The sequence below is a fragment of the Pan paniscus genome, chromosome 20 (assembly GCF_029289425.2).
Source record: "Pan paniscus chromosome 20, NHGRI_mPanPan1-v2.0_pri, whole genome shotgun sequence".
Lineage (NCBI taxonomy): Eukaryota > Metazoa > Chordata > Mammalia > Primates > Hominidae > Pan > Pan paniscus.
Genome location: NC_073269.2, coordinates 15,301,857 through 15,322,935, shown reverse-complemented (window position 1 = coordinate 15,322,935; position 21,079 = coordinate 15,301,857). Strand labels below are relative to the sequence as shown.

General features: G+C 54.8%; 1 protein-coding gene across 2 annotated transcripts; it reads left to right on the top strand.

Annotated features, from left to right (window-relative positions):
• The first annotated feature begins 5 nt into the window (after positions 1–5).
• On the top strand, positions 6–13,707 carry CDC37 (cell division cycle 37, HSP90 cochaperone). Of its 2 annotated transcripts, XM_055103456.2 has the most exons (9): positions 200–338; positions 1,245–1,462; positions 8,632–8,907; positions 9,292–9,400; positions 9,492–9,607; positions 9,692–9,814; positions 11,397–11,579; positions 11,680–11,751; positions 13,134–13,707. In XM_055103456.2, exons 2-9 carry the CDS (start codon positions 1,361–1,363, stop codon positions 13,287–13,289), a joined length of 1,137 nt encoding a protein of 378 aa, XP_054959431.2. In that variant the 5' UTR covers positions 200–338; positions 1,245–1,360; the 3' UTR covers positions 13,290–13,707. The 2 variants fall into 2 exon arrangements, with proteins under 2 accessions (XP_003809637.3, XP_054959431.2); XM_003809589.5 differs by having other exon boundaries at positions 6–1,462.
• The last annotated feature ends 7,372 nt before the right edge of the window (positions 13,708–21,079 follow it).

Sequence of the window (21,079 nt, the reverse complement as noted above, 5' to 3'; positions counted from 1 at the left end):
GGTGGAGGGGAACAGGGAGGGGTAGGAGATGGGGACTCCCCCGCCCCTGCCCGCCCACTCGCGGGTTTGAATGAAGCGCGAGGGGGAAGGGCGGCAGCGGGAGGACGTTTTTGTCCGATGGCCCTTCCCGCTCCATGCACCGGGGAATCCTCCCCCTTCTGGAGACCTTCGCTCGCTCTCTCCAGGCACTGCCTCCAACGTCGGCTCCAGGGGAGACTAGGAAGAGGCGCCCCTCACCGGAGTGGCTGGAGCTCCTCCTATCCAGCCTGACCCCCGAGGGAGCACCCTTTAATCTGAGATAATCCTGGCCCAAGGCTGCAACACGGCCTATTATCCTGGTATCAAAGCGTGGATTGGGATGCATGGAAGTGTGAGGTGGTCGGGGCCCTGCATGCTTAGAGTAATGGAGTCCTTAGAGCCCCGGCGGAGGAAGCGTACCCCCAGATGAACGGGGAGGGGCTATGCGTGGCCCCAGACTGTGACGACAAGGAAAGCCCCCTTCCACCCCTCCACGATTCCCCCCACCAAGCGCGGGGCCAGGAATACGCGCCGTGGGCTAGACTCTAGCGACACCCAGCGGCCAGCGGGGTGGGGCGCCGAGACCCGTTTTGAGGGGGTCCGGGTGATTCCAAAGTGTGTGTGTGTGTGTGTGTGTGTGTGTGTGTGCGCGCGCGCGCGCCAGTCCTCGCTGCGAATGGCAGGAGGTGGAAGACAAGGAGAAGGCTGTTGCCGAGGCGGGGAAACCCCAGCTCCCAAGGCAGGGCCACAGTCTCCCCTCCACGTTTAACCCTGCAAGGGGAGGGCCATACCACCCCCGATTTAGACACCCCCAGGGCAGGTCCAGTCCTCCTCGGGCTGAGAAAGTCCGAGGAGTCATCAGGCGCCCCTCTCCAGCGCAGGCTTAGGTCCCCGTTTACGAAGGGCAGGGGGAGGGCCTTCCCGCCGTGTCCCTACCCCTTGCAGACGTCACTGCGGCGTGGCTGAGGGGACAGTCCTCTCAGTCTCATCAACCGTCCCCTCCCTGCCACCCCAAACGCCCACCGTGGAGCGGCGGGAGATGAGGGGGGCTCGGAGTTGAAGCGCGCACTCATATGCCCCCAGGAGACCTAGCGGAGCCCCAGCGCCCGATGACGCGGAGTCTCTGCGGGAACTCCAGGGGGCCGGAACACTTACGCAGGGCCCTTTAAGGCTGGCTGGGTAGCTAGTGCCGCTGCCGCGGTTACTAGGGATGTGACGTCACACAGGGCGGGGTTTCCCGCGCTCGGCGGAAGCGGAAGGGGCGGGGCTCCGCGCACCGAGTCTCCACTGCTGCCACCGTCGCCGCCACCCGAGCCGGAGCGGGCTGGGCCGCCAAGGCAAGATGGTGGACTACAGCGTGTGGGACCACATTGAGGTGTCTGATGATGAAGACGAGACGCACCCCAACATCGACACGGCCAGTCTCTTCCGCTGGCGGCATCAGGTAAGGCGCGCGCGCCCATCCCTTTCCCCACTCCCGGACCCAGCTTCGGAGTTGTGATCCCCGATACTGCCCAGGGACCCCGCTGTTCACACCTAGGATTCTCACCTCCCCAGTCTGGATTTTCAGGAGCTTCGATTCAAGTCCGGGACCCCAGTACCATTGGGACCCTGAGTCCCTGCCCTGGATCTCCGCTCCCCCACTCCCTGCTCCGATTTTTGCGTGGGATTCCCTATTCACCCCCTAGAACTTCTTCATAGTCTGGAGTCCCCTAGACGAGTCTTGGGGGTTCTCCCTAATTCTGTTCGGCAGTTAACATTTATACCCAGAACTCTGCCTCAAAGTTTGGACCCCAAATTCTTCTAGATGATCCCTCATCCTATTCGGGTATTCACTTCCTATCTGGGATCTCCCATCGCCCCGCCACCTCCGTAGTCTGGACCCCCAATACTTTGGTCTGTCCCGGGATCTACTTTCCGGGATCTTGATCCGGGGTTCCCATTCAGATCCGGAGTCGCCACTCCTTTTCTAAACGGAACAAGGAACTCTGTGCTACTCTGATATTCCTGTCCCTGCCCACACCCAGGACCCCCTTCCTAGAGTGTAGAACCGTCCCCCTTCAGGATCCTTAGTCTCACCGAGTACTTGGGTTTTGGAATCTGGTTCCCCTCTGGATCTAACTACCAGCTCCAACCCGATAGAGCCTCACATTCCAGCCTCTCCTTTGGCCTCCGGTAGACCCATTTCCCATTATACCAGGAAATCCTGCCCACGTGGCTTCCGGCCTAGCCAGAGCCCCTGCTCCTACTTGGTATTGCAGACCCTGTCACCACCCACTTCCCAGACTGGCTTCCTGTATGAGCCTCAGCCAGCATTGGAAACTCTCCCCTAACTCAAGCCCAGAACCCCAAACCCATCCCACCTTTTGTCCCCAGCCTGTTAGCTACTCTGTGACCCAAATTGTCCCTGCTCTTATCCAGGGACTCTCCTGGTCTGATTCTAAATTCACCACCCCTTCTTCTATCTGACCACAACAGAGGCCCCAAATCCAGACCCCAGAATCCCAAGCCTGGGTGATCCATGTCCTACCACCCCCTCAGTGCTCACGAGTCAATGGGATGACTAAGACTTAAAGGTTTAACCTCCTGCTACCCCAAATGAGTGTGCCTGCATCACATACCAGTGTCTGTTGTATTCCTTTTTTTTTTTTTTTTTTTTTTTTTTTTTTTTTGAGACGAAGTTTCCTTCTTGTCGCCCAGGCTGGAGTGCAGTGGCACAATCTTGGCTCACTGCAACCTCTGCCTCCCGGGTTCAAGTGATTCTCCTGCCTCAGCCTCCTGAGTAGCTGGGATTACAGGCATGATGCACCACCATGCCTGGCTAATTTTGTATTTTTAGTAGAGACAGGGTTTCTCCATGTTGGTCAGGCTGGTCTTGAACTTCCGACCTCAGTTGATCCACCCACCTCGGCCTCCCAAAGTGCTGGGATTACAGGCGTGAGCCACCGCACCCAGCCATGTTGTGCTCTTAAACGAAGGGCATATACCTCTCAGAACCTTCTAGTGAGGATCTCTTACCCCACCCTCCCATAGGGCAATTCCCCATCATTTATCCAGAAACAACTAGAAGGTCCCTTTCCCATCCTTCCAGAATACTCTGGAATACGGCATTAGTCTCTTCATCTAGCTCCCAGTCCCACTTCCAGACCTATTCCTTAAATCCTGAGTCTCCTGGGTAGTGTACCTGCCAAGCAAGCCACTGGAGTGTGGGAAGAAAGTTCTAGCGCTTCTATTTCTTGCCGTGTGTAACATTTTATTATGAAATATTTAAGACTTCCTCAAAGCTCCAAAGACTATTCTTGGGAAGACCTATTTCTGTCACATAAAGAGGTTAATCTTTACTACTGTGGAGAATGGTTTGGTCCTGCCGGGTGGGAGGGCCCCCCTCCTGCAGCGTAGTGTACCTGCCACACCCTCCTCCCTCTGGCACAGAGCTTTTCCTGTCCTACCGCTGAGAACCCGGGTGGTTGTAGTGGCACGTAAGGGAGGCAGGGGGCTTCAGCGTCTCCAGCACAGGTTCAAGGACAGGCAAGCTTAGGTTCCAATCCTAGCCCCACCTCTTGCTGCTGCTTTCTTTCTTTGATGTGGCAAGACTCACAAGAAGCCTCCCTGAGCCCATGTGAAACCTGGGATAATATGGCCCCACCTCCCTGAGACCTTTGTAAGAATGAATTAAGACTGGGTCAGGAAAACTTGGGGCAGGTTTGGAAGGAAGCATTGTGGAGGGAAAGGAGAGATTGCTGTCGTTCAGAGCACAGGCCTGACTAGGTTCAAATCTCAGCTCTGTCTGTATCACTCACGTGCTGCGTGACTGCCAGGGAACTGTTTGATCGCTCTGTGCCTCAGTTTCCCTACCTGAGAATCTGAATGATGTCCACCCCATAAGGTTGTTGTAAGGCTTACCTTATTCATTTAATATTTGTAATCCTTTTGGGGCAGTGGCTATTATCATCATCATCATTTAAATAATTTCTGTTCATGGTTAAAAAAAAAAAATCTGTAGCCACATGTGGTGGCACATGCCTATAGTCCTAGCTACTCAGGAGACTGAGGCAGAAGGATCATTTGAGCCCAGAAGTTCAAGTCCAGCCTGAGCAACATAGCAAGACCTTGTCTCTCTCTTTTTTTTTTTGAGACAGGGCCTTGCTTTGTCACCCTGAGATGGCAGTGGCGCCATCTCAGCTCACTGCAACTTCCACCTTCCGGGCTCAAGTGATCCTCCTACTTCTGCCTCCTGAGTAGCTGGGACCACAGGTACACACCACCATGCCTGGTTGATTTTTGTACTTTTTGGTAGAGACAGGGTTTCACCATGTTGCCCAGGCTGGTCTCAAACTGCTGAGCTCAGGCAATCCACCTGCCTCAGCCTCACAAAGTGCTGGGATTGTAGGTGTGAGCCACCAAGCCTGGCCTAAGACCTTGTCTCTTAAAAAAAAAAATTCCAAAGTTTCCAGAAGCGGACAAATGAATCCCTTTTCTCAGCCCCAGCTCGCCGGCTCTCCTGCCCAGAGACAGCTGCTGTTAGTGGTTTCTTCTAATGAGTTGTATGACATTGAGATTCTGTGAGCCTCAGTTTCCCTAACTGTAAGGCAGGAGGGTAGTGACACCTGTGGGCCCTGCTTGCTGGGGTGGCTTCTCCCCTGCCCAGCCTGCTACAGCCCCTCCCTGATAGGAGGTGTAAAGCCCAGGCTGGGCAGGCTGCCGCCCCCGCCAACTCCAAGAGGCCTTTTTTAGCTGCGGCCTCCCTGGCAGTTATTCAGAGGACACAGGGGAGACTGGTGGCAGCCCAGCAGCGGATTGCAGGGTGGTGGGCAGGCTCCAGGGTGACACAGGCCCATCGTGGAGAAAGGGAGCTGGAGAGGCCACAGCTGCTTTTTTTTTTTTTTTTTTTTTTAAGACGGAGTCTCACTCTGTTGCCCAGACTGGAGTGCAGTGGTGCCATCTCGGCTCACTGCAACCTCCACCTCCCAGGTTCAAGCAATTCTCCTGCCTCAGCCTCCCGAGTAGCTGGGACTGCAGGTGCGTGCCACCATGCCCGGCTAATTTTTGTATTTTTTAAGTAGAGATGGGGTTTCACCATGTTGGCCAGGCTGGTCCCGAACTCCTGACCTCATGATCTGCCCGCCTGGCCTCCCAAAGTGTTGGGATTACAGGCATGAGCCACCACACCCAGCAACTTTTTTTTTTTAAGAGATGGAATCTCACTATGTTGCCTAGGCTGGTCTCAAATTCCTGAGCTCAAGTGATCCTCCCACCTCGGCCTCCCAAAGTGCTAGGATTATAGGCATGGGTCACTGTGCCCAGCCTGCAGCTGCTGTTTATCTCATGAGGTATAGCTTTTTTTTTTTTTTTTCCAGACAGGGTCATGCTCTGTCGCCCAGGCTGGAGTGCAGTGGCGCGATCTCAGCTCACTGCAACTTCTGCCTCGGGTTCAAGCGATTCTGCCTCAGCCTCTGGAGTAGCTGGGATTGCAGGCGCCCGCCACCACGCCTGGCTAATTTTTGTGTTCTTAGGAGAGACGGGGTTTCACCATGTTGGCCAGGCTGGTTTCAAACTCCTGACCTCAGGTGATCCACCTGCTTCGGCCTCCCAAAGTGTTGGGATTACAGGCGTGAGCCACCACGCTCGGCCACGTAGGCCTTCTTGACCCCTTATACATATGGGAGAATCCGAGGCTCAGGCTGGCTGTGTCAGTCCCCTGGGGTATTAGAATAGGGGCCAGCTCTGCCTGGCCCTGCCTTAGAACCTGGGGACACAGCCTCAGATAAGGCACAGAAATGAGTCAGCAGACCATTCAGGTGGCAGTGACAAGGACGGAGATGGTAACAGTGGGACACACCTACTGAGGGCTGTTTTGGAAGCATTTTCCATAGAGTTAGTCATTCAGTTCTCACGGCGATCCTGTGAGACTCCATTTCACAGAAGGGAAGACCAAGGCTGGGAAAGGTTTCAGTGACATGGCCAAAGTTCCATCTCCCGTCAGTGGCACAGCCGGGTGCTGTGACCATGCAGTAACAACCACTCCCAGTTATTGAGCGTGTACTCTGGGCCAGAAATTAAACTAAGCATTTGAAGGACATTTCCTTTTTAAGGCCCCAGAGTGGTCCCCAGAGAGAGAGAGAGATTGTCCTCTTGCACAGATGGTAATGACCCTGGCCAGTACAGGAAGGGTGCGTGCTGAGGGCCCACATGGCTCGGGACATTTTACTCTAATCATCTCCTTAGTTTCTTCCAATATGAGCTTGTGCGGTCAGCATTGTTGACTGTTTGACAGATGAGGAAACTGAGGTTACAGGAGGTTAGGGGATGGCCCGGGATACCCAGCCGGTACATGGTGGCTGTGGGCTAGGACCCAGGGGCCGTTGCCCCAAGGCTGTCCTCCAGCACCCTCACCACATCGTCAGATGGTCACAGGAGGTCCTTTAGGGATCAGTGGTGCCTCAGGCAGGGAGCATTTGGGGAAGGCTCTGTTGAAGCTGAGTTTTGGGTGCAAAAGCAGGTAAGGGAACCACACATGCAGAGGCCAAGAGGCAAGACAGAGCCCGTACTTTCAGGGAACGATGAGGGCCAGTATCTGCCTGGGACCCAGGACCAGGATGCCAGGATCAGAAGTCCCATCTGAATTCAGACCCCCCAAGATGTAGTGGGGAGGACTCTGGTCACGTGGTCAAATGCATGGGCTTCACAGGCCTCCCTGGCGGCAGCTGTGCCTGGATTGGAGAGAGTCAGCAATTGAAGGTGGTGGCACGTTTCAGGGTTTCAGGGTTTGATTAGTGGCTCTGGATAGAGCAGCCTCCACTGAGGTTCAGGAGAGGTGATGGTGGAGCCACGCAGGGGTCTCAGGAGAGGCCTGTACAATCCGATGGGGCCCAGCTGGAGGTCTGAGCGAGACAGGGAGTGAGGCGGGGACCAGGAGCCTGAGGAGATGAGGCACTGTTATCAGGAGAAAGAGGAGTGCCTGGGGAGTGACATCTGGGGCTGGGGTGAGCGGGAAGCAGGTAGACACCAAGCTGGGGCTCAGGAGGGCATGCTGGGCTGGAGACAGAGCTAAGAGGGCCTTGGCAGTGATCCTGGGGCAAGGTTATGGGTGGAACAAAGAAACATCTAGAAGGGGCCCTGGTGCAGTGGCTCATGCCTGTAATCCCAGCACTTTGGGAGGCCAAGGTGAGTGGATCACTTGAGGTCAGGAGTTCAAGACCAGCCAACATGGAGAAACCCCGTCTCTACTAAAAATACAAAATTACCCGGGCGTGGTGGCACGTGCCTGTAATCCCAGCTACTAAGGAGGCTGAGGCAGGAAAATTGCTTGAACACGGGAGGCAGAGGTTGCAGTGAGCCAAGATCGCGCCACTGCACTCCAGCCTGGGCGACTCCGTCTCAAAAAAAAAAAAAAAAAAAAGCCAGGCGTGGTGGTTTGTGTGCACCTGTAGTCCCAGCTACTTGGGGGGGTTGAGGCAGGTTGAGCCTGGGAGATCAAGGCTGCAGTGAGCCATTATCACACCACTGCACTCTAGTCTGCATGACAACAAGACCTTGTTCAAACAAAACTGAACAAAATAAAAACAAAAAAAAAAACACAAGCATTTGCTGAGCCTGTGCTTTGCACCAGGCCAAGTTCCTGGTTCTGGGAACAAAATGGCGAACACGTTCCCATATTTAGAGAGCAGGGTTTCATTCATTGGAGGGGGGCAGTACCCAAAACGTGATAAATAATTGTCATATGATGTTAGTGGTTGCTGATGTTGAGGAGGCAGGGAATTCCGGACAGGGGCAGCGGGAAGTTGCCATCATCAGGAAGGTGGTTGGGGAAGGGGTCCTCGCTAAGGCAACATGGAGCCCAGATGGCGCGGGTGCCATGGAGTCAGCTGTGGGGGGCTCTGAAGGAAAAGCATTCCAAGTAGTTGGAACAGCCAGTGCGAAGGCCTTGAGGTTCAAGAAAAAAGTGGGCTCCGCAGAGCGCAGTAGCTCCCGCCTGTAGTCCCAGCACTTTGGGAGGCCGAGAGGGAAGGATCGCTTGAACCCAGGACTTCAAGACCAGCCTGGGCAACATGGCAAACCCCATCTTTACTGAAAATACAAAAATTAGCTGGGCGTGCTGGTGCACACCTGTAGTCCCAGCTACTTGGGAGACTGAGGTGGGAGGATCGCCTGAGCCCAGGGAGGTCGAGGTTGCAGTATGTCATCATTGGGCCACTGCACTCTGACCTGGACGACAGAGTGAGACCCTGTTTTTTGTTTTGTTTTGTTTTCTTACAAAAAAAATGGCCTCAAGAAAAGGTGAGAAAAGTGAGGGGCTGGTGTAGCTGGAAGGAAGAGTTACCAGGGGAGGTGCCGGGGCAGATTGTGTAGGGCCCATGTAGGCTGTGGTGACAACTTGGGTTCTGCTGTGAGTGAGATGGGAGCCGCCAGGGTTCTGAGCAGAGGACGGAGGGACCTGACCCCACTTGGGTGTGCGCTAGCACTTGTGGGCGCAGGGGCGGAAGCTGGGAGACCAGGGCACGGGAGGTGGACGCGTACTTTTTCCTGGGGCCATCTCCAGTGCAGGGATTGGGTATGGGGCGGGGGTAAGGGACAGACGACTCCCCAGAGTTGATAGGCCGTCCCTGCCCGCAGGCCCGGGTGGAACGCATGGAGCAGTTCCAGAAGGAGAAGGAGGAACTGGACAGGGGCTGCCGCGAGTGCAAGCGCAAGGTGGCCGAGTGCCAGAGGAAGCTGAAGGAGCTGGAGGTGGCCGAGGGCGGCAAGGCAGAGCTGGAGCGGCTGCAGGCCGAGGCACAGCAGCTGCGCAAGGAGGAGCGGAGCTGGGAGCAGAAGCTGGAGGAGATGCGCAAGAAGGAGAAGAGCATGCCCTGGAACGTGGACACGCTCAGCAAGGACGGCTTCAGCAAGGTGTGCGGGGCGGGCGGGGCGGGCAGTGCGCATGCGCAGCCAGAGAGCGTGCAACCAGGACGCATGCGCACCCAATGCCTGGTCAGGGGAGGACCCCGGCGGTGTAGTTGAAGAGTGTGGTGGGGGGCGGGGAGCTGAGGGATGGACGGGGGCCACGTGGGAGGGGGGACAGGCTTGGGGGGCCGGGCGGATGAAACACCCCACCGGTCCCCTCCTCTGATCTGCCCCAAGGCCCATGCCCACGCTCCCGCCACCTTGATGCTCATGGCTTCGTCACCACCTCCGCCGTGGATGGGATGGGCGCTGCGGCCACGGCCCGCCCGGCCGCGCTCGAGGCGCTCCGCAGCCTTGCCCCAGCCCACTCCCCCTCTCACCCTACCACAGAGCATGGTAAATACCAAGCCCGAGAAGACGGAGGAGGACTCAGAGGAGGTGAGGGAGCAGAAACACAAGACCTTCGTGGAAAAATACGAGAAACAGATCAAGCACTTTGGTGAGTGGGGCGTGTGGGTTATGGGGGGCAAGGTCGAGGCAGGCCCTTTGCCTCCAGGGCCCTCCAGCACCTTGCCAGCATCTTCCCACAGGCATGCTTCGCCGCTGGGATGACAGCCAAAAGTACCTGTCAGACAACGTCCACCTGGTGTGCGAGGAGACGGCCAATTACCTGGTCATTTGGTGCATTGACCTAGAGGTGGAGGAGGTGAGTGGAGCTTTCCCCAGGGCTGTGAAAAGGCGCTGCCATGAGGCCGCCACTTGGTGACGCTGTGCCTGTTCTTCCTGGCAGAAATGTGCACTCATGGAGCAGGTGGCCCACCAGACAATCGTCATGCAATTTATCCTGGAGCTGGCCAAGAGCCTAAAGGTGGACCCCCGGGCCTGCTTCCGGCAGTTCTTCACTAAGATTAAGGTAGGGTCCCTGAGCTGCCAGGTGGCTGGAGGCCCCCTCCCCAGGGAACCAGCCCACAATGCTCTAGGTAAGGCCGACTCCTCTCCACTGGGACTCAAGCCCCTCCAGTCACCGCATCCTAGATCAGGAGAGGGTGGGGCCAGGGAGGAGGAGAGAAGTGGGCAGATTCTGCCAGACTTTAAAAGTAGAGGCCGGGCGCAGTGGCTCACGCCTGTAATCCCAGCACTTTGGGAGGCCGAGGTGGGCGGATCACCTGAGGTTGGAAGTTTGAGACCAGCCTAACATGGAGAAACCTCATCTCTACTGAAAATACAAAATTAGCCGGGCATGGTGGTGTGTGCCTGTAATCCCAGCTACTCGGGGGGCTGAGGCAGGAGAATCGCTTGAACCTGGGAGGCAGAGGTTGCTGTGAGCCGAGATCGTGCCATTGCACTTCAGCCTAGGCAACAAGAGCGAAATTCCATCTCAAAAATAAATAAATAAATAAATAAATAAAATAAAATAAAAGTGGAGGTCAGGCCGGGCTTGGTGACTGAGTACTATAGTCCCAGCTATTTGGGAGGCTGAGGCAGGAGGATCACTTGAGCTCAGGAGTTTGTGAGCTGTGGTTTGCCACTGCACTGCAGCCTGGGTGACAGAGCAAAACTGCATTACAAAAAAATGTGGGAGCAGTAGGATGTGCTGAAGGTACCCAGGTGAATATATGGGTAAAGGACAAAGGTGAGGGTGCCTCTAGGGTTTTGGGTTTTAGTTCATTTTTGAGACAGAGTCTTGCTCTGTCACCAAGGCTGGAATGCAGTGGCGTGATCTCAGCTCACTGCAACCCCTGCCTCCCGGGTTCAAGCAATTCTAGTGCTTCAGCCTCCCAAGTAGCTGGGATTACAGGTGCCTGCCAGCCTCAGGGTTTTTTTGTTGTTGTTGTTGTTTTGTTTTTTTGAGATGGAGTCTCACTCTGTTGCCCAGGCTGGAGTGCAGTAGCACGATCTCGGCTCACTGCAACCTCCGCCTCCTGGGTTCAAGCGATCCTCCCTCAACCTCCTGAGTAGCTGGGACTACAGGCATGTGCCACCATGCCCGGTTAATTTTTTGTATTTTTAGTAGAGACGGGGTTTCACCGTGTTAGCCAGGATGTTTTCGAACTCCTGACCTCGTGATCCGCCCGCCTCGGCCTCCCAAAGTGCTGGGATTACAGGCGTGAGCCACCGTGCCCGGCCTAGCCTCTAGGATTTCTAACCTGCGTACCTGGAGGAACAGGGCTATCCTTACCGAGATTGGGGAGACCAAGGACAAGGCAGGCTGGGAGGTGGCCATGTTGAGTTAGAGGTGCCCATGCAGGGACACTGAGGACATGAGTGTCTCAGATCTGCAGTAGAGCAGGGCTCCCAAGCAGGTGGTCTTTGGCAAATGCCAGATGAGGTCCCTGGCGGGGGAGCCCAGGCCTTGGGGAGCCCTTCATGTAGGTCAGGAATAGACTTGGGGAACTGTGGGGCGCCTCTGAGGAGCTGCGTCTGGAGGGTCCTGGGCCCCCCAGTCCCTCCTGAGCGTTGGGCCAGGTCCAGTGAGCACTGCCCAACCCCCATAGACAGCCGATCGCCAGTACATGGAGGGCTTCAACGACGAGCTGGAAGCCTTCAAGGAGCGTGTGCGGGGCCGTGCCAAGCTGCGCATCGAGAAGGCCATGAAGGAGTACGAGGAGGAGGAGCGCAAGAAGCGGCTCGGCCCCGGCGGCCTGGACCCCGTCGAGGTCTACGAGTCCCTCCCTGAGGTGGGGCTCCCCGGCCCAGGCGGGCAGCAGGAGGACCCTGAGCGGGACCCCCAGGGCCACAGGGACCCAGCCCCTGACCCCAGCCCCTCTGTACCCCCAGGAACTCCAGAAGTGCTTCGATGTGAAGGACGTGCAGATGCTGCAGGACGCCATCAGCAAGATGGACCCCACCGTGAGTAACCCCTGCGCCCCATGCCTTCCCGGCGGGCCGTGTGTCTCCCCCAGCCCTGTGTCCCAAGTCTCTGAAGCCGGCTGGTGAAAGTGCCCCTCCAAGGCTTCTCCAAGGAGTAAGGGGGGTCGTGTCACCTTGGCACACACCCACATATATTGAGCACCTACTGTATCCCAGTATCCAGCAGATAAATGCTGAGCTTTGAGCGCATGTCCTTCGTGACTGTCACTGTTACTGTGACTGAGTCCAGCCTCAGTTTCCTTATCCAAACCACATTTTCTCTCAATATCAGCTCACAAAATGCGTGGGGAAGGGAGGTGAGCACATGGCAGGGGCTGGTAAATGCTGGCTGTTAATTGGATTTTTTGTACTTGTTTTTGAGAGACAGGGTCTTCCTCTCTCACCCAGGCTGCAGTCTCGACCTCCCAGGTTCAAGTGATCCTCCCACCTCAGCCTCCCCAAGTAGCTGGGGTTACAGGCTGACACCATGACATCTAGCTAATTTTTTTTTTAATTATGTTTTTATGAAGACAGGGTCTCACTGGCTATATTTTTGGAAGTGGTAATAGACGTTGAATCTAAGTAGGACACTGTTTGATCCTATTCCTACCACTTGGCTCACTGGTTGATCACACTGGTTTTCTCGTCTGTAAAATGGGTCTAGCTGCAGGACTGGCCCTGAGTTTCTAGAAGCTTCTATGGGCATAGCCATCTAGACCAGGTTCTGCAAACCGCAGCTCCCAGACTCACTGCCTGTCTTTATAATAAAGTTTTATTAGAACAAAGAAGCCACGCTCAATTGTTTCCCTATCATCTACAACCGATCTTGCTCTACCACAGCAGAGTTGAGTCGTGATGGAGACCATATGGCTCGCGGAACCAGAAATATTTAGTCTGTCCCTTTACCAAAAAAAATTTGCTGGCTTTTGTTCTAGATTGCACTATCTAAATTTAAATTAAAGTTAAATAAAATTTAAATTTCCAGCTGGGTACGGTGGCTCACGCCTGTAATCTCAGTGCTTTGGGAGGCCAAGGCAGGCAGATCACCTAAGGGCAGGAGTTCAAGACCAGCCTGGCCAACATGGCAAAACCCCATCTCTACTAAAAGTAAAATTAGCCAGGCATGGTGACAGGCGTTGGTAACCCCAGCTACTTGGGAGGCTGAGGCAGGAGAAACACTTGAACCTGGGAGGTGGAGGTTGCAGTGAACCGAGATTGCACCACTGCACTCCAGCCTGGGTGACAGAGTGAGACTCCGTCTCAAATAAATCGGTAAAATATCAATAGGCAGGAAGCCAGCTTGGGGATGTGCAAGGGATAACGGGGACAACGGGGACCACCGGCTGGCGGCCCCACCTCATCTGCCTGCCTTCTCCTCACAGGATGCAAAGTACCACATGCAGCGCTGCATTGACTCTGGCCTCTGGGTCCCCAACTCTAAGGCCAGCGAGGCCAAGGAGGGAGAGGAGGCAGGTCCTGGGGCCCCACTACTGGAAGCTGTTCCCAAGATGGGCGATGAGAAGGATGTCAGTGTGTGACCTGCCCCAGCTACCACCGCCACCTGCTTCCAGGCCCCTATGTGCCCCTTTTCAGAAAACAGATAGATGCCATCTCGCCCGCTCCTGACTTCCTCTACTTGCGCTGCTCGGCCCAGCCTGGGGGGCCCGCCCAGCCCTCCCTGGCCTCTCCACTGTCTCCACTCTCCAGCGCCCATTCAAGTCTCTGCTTTGAGTCAAGGGGCTTCACTGCCTGCAGCCCCCCATCAGCATTATGCCAAAGGCCCGGGGGTCCGGGGAAGGGCAGAGGTCACCAGGCTGGTCTACCAGGTAGTTGGGGAGGGTCCCCAGCCAAGGGGCCGGCTCTCGTCACTGGGCTCTGTTTTCACTGTTCGTCTGCTGTCTGTGTCTTCTATTTGGCAAACAGCAATGATCTTCCAATAAAAGATTTCAGATGCTCTCTGGGCTGCTGGGAGGGCCGTTCAGGCAGCCCGTCTCTTGTAGGTGGGAGGGAAACCTGGTGGGATATTGGGGGCTGAGCTGTGCTTCTCTGGTCCTTTGCTCACCAGCCATCGTGGGTCCTCGCCTCACACATGCTGTTCCACAACTTGGAACAGTCTTCTTCCAGAGGCCTCAAAAGCCCCCAACCTTCAGTCTCACCCACCCACTCCCTTGTCCCTACTTGGACCTCCAGAATGCAGGGTGGCCCAAGCTGATCACCACCACCACCAGAGGGCAGTAGTGATCTGCAAACCAAGTCACATTCCCTAGGGTTTTGTGGCTCTGGCGCACCTGCCCGCACCCCACGCCTTTCCAGCTTCCTACAACCTTTTGGAGCAGCATCCTGGACTATATCTCCCCACCCTATGGCCAGCGCTGCCCCAAAACAGATTTTTTTTTTTTTTTTAGAGTCTAGCTATCACCCAGGCTGGAGTGCGGTGGTGGAATCTCGGATCACTACAACCTCCACCTCCCAGGTTCAAGTGATTCTCCTGCCTCAGCCTCCTGCTGGGATTATAGGCGCCCGCCACCACACCCGGCTAATTTTTTGTATTTTTAGTAGACACGGGGTTTCACCATATTGGCCACACTAGTCTTGAACTCCTGACCTCAGGTGATCCTCCCACTTTGGCCTCCCAAAGTGCTGGGATTACAGGTGTGAGCCGCCGCACTTGGCCCCCCCCCCCCAAACATTCTTGATTCTGACCACTGCCTTTTGTCCCTATGGCCTTCAGGTCCCCATCGCCTCTGGCTCTAATTCCTGCCCCAGCCTCCTCCTCATTCCCCACTACAAGTCAACCCCTGAACAGGCAGCAGCCAGAGGGTACCTGTGAACACCAGGGTCAGGGCATGTCCCACCTCTGCTCAAAAGCCTCGCAGGACTCCCCTCCCTGGGAGCAGAAGCCAAAGTCCTCCCTGCAACTGACCAGGCCCCCAGCACCATCTGCCTGTTGCCTCGCTGCCCTGTTGTCCCCAGCTCCATGCTGGCCGTTGAGCACTTGAAATTTCTCTTCGTGTGGCCTTGGGTGATGCGCTGAGCCTCAGTGTCCCTGTTCTTAGGGCTAACGTCTTCGCACTAGTGCCCTCCTCAGGCCGTAGTGAGGGGGACAAGTGAGGTAATGGTTCAGACAACTGGCACCTGGCACTCAGATTCTCTGAACGGGGACCTTGGCACTTGCTGGCCGTCTTCAAAAGTCACAAAATCTTTCTGCCACAGGAAAAGTCTTAAAGAAGAGTGCACGGCCAGGCGTGGCTCACACCTGTAATCCCAACACTTTGGGAGACCGAGGCAGGAGGATCACTTGAGCCCAGGAGTTCAAGACCAGCCTGGCTAACATGGCGAAACCCAGTCTGCACTAAAAACACAAAAATTAGCCAGGTATGGTGGCACGTGCCTGTAGTCCCAGCTACTCAGGAAGCTGAGGCAGGAGAATTGCTTGAACCTGGGCGGTGGAGGTTGCAGTGAGCCAGGATCACGCCACTGCACTCCAACCTGGGTGACAAAGACTTATCTCAAAAACAAAAACAAAAAAACAGTGCTGGGCGCAGTGGGGCGCACCTGTAGTTACAGATACTTGGGAGGCTAAGGCAGGAGGATTGCTTGAGCCCGGGAGGTCAAGGCTGCAGTGAGCTAAGATCAAAGTACAATAAATACCCAGGTTCACATCAGTTTAAGACATGAAATACCTCTGATCCAGTAGACTTATGCCTACCTCTCCTGGGGGACATCATCTCTGAGGGGACTGCTTGTAACTCAGACCACAGATCAATGCCACTTCTCTGAGGCCCTCCTTGACCTACTTTAATTCCCCTCATGCTCGGCCACCAAACCTGCCTCACATGCCTTTCTTCGCACAGACCTGTGTATTGTCACCTCCCATGTACTGTGGGTGCCACCAGAGCACGGACTTTTTCTTGCAACATACACAGTGCCAGAAAGGGGACCTTCAGGAAACATTTGCAAAAGCATTGGATAAAAACCCCTGGAATGCTGTTGTGCCCAAGCCGATCACCACCAGGGGGCAGGAGTGAGCTGCAAATCTAGTAACTTTCCTTAGTGTTTTGTATGAGTGAGAACGACAGGTAGGAGCTGCAGGGGGACTCCTGGAACCCTGATTGAGCCTCAGACACCTTCCAAGATCTTTTTATTTATTTATTTTTCAGAGACAGGGTTCTCTCCATGTTGTTCAGGCTGGATTTGAACAGAGCTGAAGCAGTCTGCTCGCCTCAGCTTCCCAAAGTGTTGGGACTACAGGCCAGTGTGCCCTGCCGAGTAAAAATTTTAATTTTTGAGCGGGGCGCGGTGGCTCACGCCTGTAATCCCAGCACTTTGGGAGGCCGAGGAGGGCGGGTCACAAGGTCAGGAGTCCGCGACCAGCCTGACCAACATGGTGAAACCCCGTCTCTACAAAAAATACAAAACTTAGCCAGGCGTGGTGGCACGTGCCTGTAATCCCAGCTACTCAGGAAGCTGAGGCAGGAGAATCGCTTGAACCCAGGAGGCGGAGGTTGCAGTGAGCCAAGATCGCGCCACTGCCCTCCAGCCTGGACAACAGAGTGAGACTCCGTCTCAAAAATAATAATAATAATTTTTGTTCATCATAGACATTTTGGTGTTAATTTCAGTTTTTCAAAATACTGCATTCCTTGTTATTGAAGGTTTTGTTTGTATTTTGTGAGACTGAGTCTCACTCTGTCGCCCAGGCTGGAGTGCAGTCGCATGATCTCGGGCTCACTGCAACCTCCGCCTCCCAGTTTCAAAGGATTCTCCTGCCTCAGCCTCCCGAGTAGCTGGGATTACAGGTGCACTCCACCACACCTGGCTTTTTTTTTTTTTTTGAGACAGAGTCTGGCTCTGTCGCCCAGGCTGGAGTGCAGTGGCATGATCTCGGCTCACTGCAAGCTCCACCTCCGGGGTTCACGCCATTCTCCTGCCTCAGCCTCCCGAGTAGGAGTAGCTGGGACTACAGGCGCCCGCCACCACACCCGGCTAATTTTTTGTATTTTTAGTAGAGACGGGGTTTCACCGTGGTCTCGATCTGATCTCGTGGTCTGCCCTCCTCGGCCTCCCAAAGTGCTGGGATTACAGGTGTGATCCACTGTGCCTGGCCTTTTTTTTTTTTTTTTTTTTTTTTGTGAGATGGAGTCTTGCTCTGTCGCCCGGGCTGAAGTGCAGTGGCCTGATCTCAGCTCACTGCAAGCTCTGCCTCCCGAGCTCACGCCATTCTCCTGCCTCAGCCTCCTAAGTAGCTGGGACTACAGGCGTCTGGCACCACGCCCGGCTAATTTTTATGTATTTTTAGTAGAGACGGGGTTTCGCTGTGTTAGCCAGGATGGGCTTGATTTCCTGACCTCGTGATCCACCTGCCTCAGCCTCCCAAAGTACTGGGATTACAGGCGTAAGCTACCGCACCCGGCCTAATTTTTGTATTTTTTGTAGACACAGGGTTTCACTATGTTGGCCAGGTTGGTCTCAAACTCCTGACCTCAAGAGAACTGCCCGCCTTGGCCTTCCGAAGTGCTGGGATTACACACGTGAGCCACCATGCGTGGCCCCCCCCCTTTTTTTTTTTTTTAAGAGATGGGATCTGGCTCTGTCACCCAGGCTGGAGTGCAGTGGCACAATCATAGCTCACTGCAGCCTCTAACCTCTGGGCTCAAGTGATTCTCCTCCCTCAACCTCCTGAGTAGCTCAAATTACAGCCAAGAGACACACACTGCATCTGGCTATCCACCACCGTCCTTTTATTTATTTATTTTTTGAGACCGAGTCTTGCTCTGTTGCCCAAGCTTAAGTGCAGTGGCACGATCTCGGCTCACTGCAACCTCCATCTCCCAGGTTCAAGCAATTCTCCTGCCTCAGCCTCCTGTACAGGCGTGCACCACCACACCTGGCTAATGAAGTGTATTAACTCATTTGATGTCCCTGACATGCCTCTGGGTTTGGGACTAAATAGTCACATCTTGCAGAGGAGGAAACTGAGGCACAGTGAGGTTAAGGGACCGCCCAGGATCACACAGTGATGGAGCTGGGGCTTGAACTCAGCCCCTCTGGTGCCAGCCTTCATGTGTGTAAGTTACTCCTCTGTATCCTCTCAGGCCAGCACCGAGTGTCCCATTTGGGGCTGCTCCTGAGAATTTTCTAGAGAACACAGGTTCACACACGTGCCCAAAGGAGCGTAGAATTTTTGTGGAAAGATTCCCAGGAGGCTGAGCGCGGTAGCCTCATGCCTGTAATCCCAGCACTTTGGGAGGCCAAGGCGGGTGGATCACCTGAGGTCAGGAGTTCGAGACCAGCCTGGCCAAGATGGTGAAACCCCGTGTCTACAAAAAATACAAAAATTAGCTGGGCGTGGTGGCAGGCGCCTCTAATCCCAGCTACTCGGGAGGCTGAGGCAGGAGAATCCCTTGAACCCAGGAGGCAGAGGTTGCAGTGAGCCAAGATCGTGCCATTGTACTCCAGCCTGGGCGACAAGAGGAAAAACTCTGTCTCAAAAAAAAAGATTTCCCAGGAAATCCATCTCATGGTTGTTTTGAGGAGGAGACTGGCTGTTCCCTGAACTTTCTCACTCATGAAAACACAAAGATATTTTACTTTTAATCCATCAACTCTTGGCTTTTCCCAGGTCCCAGGGGGCTCTGAGGAGGTCCCTCCCTGCAGCCCTTGCAGAGCCAGGGGAAGCCCCCAGCTTTTGTTCCTTCTGAGAAACCCGCCGTAGTGGCGTGGCCAACTGTCCTGGCTTGCCCAGGACTGTCCCAATTTTAGCATGGAAAGCCCCCCATTGGGGAACCCCCTCAGTCCTGGGAAACCCCCTCCTGTTAGTCACATGTGGGGTCTGGGGCCTCCGTTATGGACCAGGTCTGAGTTTGGGCAGGAGGCCCCAGGCCTTGGCAAAACAGCCTCCTTAGCCTCTTTTCTTCAATTGTCAAGTGGTGGTGCTGATACCACTTGCAAAGAAACTGAGAAGAGGCCGGGTGCAGTGGCTGGTGCCTGTAATCCCAGCACTGTGGGAGGCCGAGGCGGGCGGATCACCAGGTCAGGAGATCGAGACCATCCTGGCTAACACGGTGAAACCCCGTCTCTACTAAAAATACAAAAAATTAGCCGGGCGTGGTGGCGGGTGCCTGTAGTCCCAGCTACTCGGGAGGCTGAAGCAGGAGAATGGCATGAACCTGGGAGGCAGAGCTTGCAATGAGCCGAGATCACGCCGCTGCACTCCAGCCTGGGCGACAGAGTGAGACTCCGTCTCAAAAAAAAAAAAGAAAGAAAGAAACTGAGAAGACCCAGGGATGGCTAAATACCCACCCTCGGCCCCAGTGTGCAGGCTGGGAAAATGTCAGCTTTATTTATTTATTTATTTATTTATTTGTTTATTTATTTATTTATTTGACAGGGTCTTGCTCGGTTGCCCAGGCTGGAGTGCAGTGGTGCGATCACAGCTCACTGCAACCTCAACCTGTGGACTCAAGCGATCCTCCCACCCCAGCCTCCCTAGTAGCTGGGACTACAGGCGTGTATCACCATGCCCAGCTAACTTTTAAATTTTTTTTGTAGACACGAGGTTTCACTGTGTTGCCCAGGCTGGTCCAGGACTCCTGGGTTCAAGCGATCCTCCCGCCTCTGTCTCTCAAAGTGCTGGGATTACAGGTGCCAGCCACCACACCAGCTCATTGTTAGAACTGATATTGTTACTGGGAGTATGACTAGCATTGTTATTATTAATCGCCTCATGTGGCATTTCCTGCTAGTTCCTTTGGGAGCGGGGAATACCGGGTCCCAGGCCCACTCCGCCCACTGTGTTCTAGCGTCTAATCATGGAACATCGCCCCGATGGCTGTTGAAAAATCTGGCACTCTCTAGGCCGGGCACGGTGTCTCACACCAGTATTACCCAGCACTTTGGGAGGCCGAGGTGGGTGGATCACCTGAGGTCGGCAGTTCAAGACCAGCCTGACCAACATGGAGAAACCCCATCTCTACTAAAAATACAAAAAAGTAGCCGGGCGTGGTGGCACATGCCTGTAATCCCAGCTACGTGGGAGGCTGAGGCAGGAGAATCGCTTTAACCCAGGAGGCAGAGGTTGTGGTGAGCCGAGATTGCGCCATTGCACTCCAGCCTGGGCAACAAGAGCGAAACTCCCTCTCTCCAAAACAGAAAAAAGGAAAAAGAAAAATCTGGCACTCTTGGCTTCTAGGTACTGTACTCCAAGCGGCGACAGAGAGGAAGCTCACAGCCAGCCCTCCCGCAGCAGGCAGGACAACAGCCAGGGATTCCTGGCTCCCAGGCCATTCATTCCCCCCCAGCTGTGGCTTCTTAAGCCACCTACTGGGCTTGATGCACAATCTCAGGCACTGAGGGCATAGCAGACAACCAGACAGACCTCCTTCTGGTGCGGTCCTAGAACCGCAGACAGGCAATAGAACTTGCGCTCAAAGAAACTTCCCAGGGGCTGGGCACGGTGGCTCATGCCTGTAATCCCAGCAGTTTGGGAGGTCAAGGCCAGAGGTCCACTTGAGCCCAGCAGTTTGAGACCAGCCTGGGCAACATAGTGAAAACCCATTTCTAAAAACAATACACACACACAAAAGTTAGCCAGCCGGCCAGGCGAGGTGGCTCACACCTGTATTCCCAGCACTTTGGGAGGCCAAGGTGGGAGGATCACGAGATCAGGAGATCAAGGCCATCCTGGCCCACATGGTGAAACCTCATCCCTACTAAAAAATACTAAAAAATTAGCCGGGTGTGGTGGCATGGGCCTGTAATCCCAGCAGTTTGGGAGGTCAAGGCGGGAGGACCACTTGAGCCCAGTAGTTTGAGACCAGCCTGGGCAACATGGTGAAAACCCATTTCTTTTCCTTTTTTTTTTTTTTTTTTTTTTTTTTTTAAGATAGAGTCTCACTCTGTCGCCCAGGCTAGAGTGCAGTGGCGCGATCTCGGCTCACTGCAAACTCCGCCTCCCGGGTTCAAGTGATTCACCTGCCTCAGCTTCCCAAGTAGCTGGGATTATAGGCACCCGCCAACACGCCCGGCTAATTTTTGTATTTTTAGTAGAGACGGGGTTGGTGGAAGCCCATTTCTATAAAACATACACACACACAAAATTTAGCCAGGCGGCTGGGCGCGGTGGCTCACGTCTGTAATCCCAGCACTTTGGGAGGCCGAGGCGTGAGGATCATGAGGTCAGGAGATTGAGGCCATCCTGGCCAACATGGTGAAACCCCATCTCTACTAAAAAATACAAAAAAATTAGCTGGGTGTGGTGGCACGTGCCTGTAATCCCAGCTTCTCTGGAGGCTGAGGCAGAAGAATCGCTAGAACCTGGGAGGCAGGG

Coding starts and splice junctions, on each gene's coding strand:
- CDC37 (XM_003809589.5), top strand. CDS start 1,361: ATGGTGGACTACAGCGTGTGGGACCACATTGAGGTGTCTGATGATGAA. Junction 1,463..8,631: donor TCTTCCGCTGGCGGCATCAG/GTAAGGCGCGCG, acceptor CCCTGCCCGCAG/GCCCGGGTGGAACGCATGGA. Junction 11,580..11,679: donor TCTACGAGTCCCTCCCTGAG/GTGGGGCTCCCC, acceptor CTGTACCCCCAG/GAACTCCAGAAGTGCTTCGA.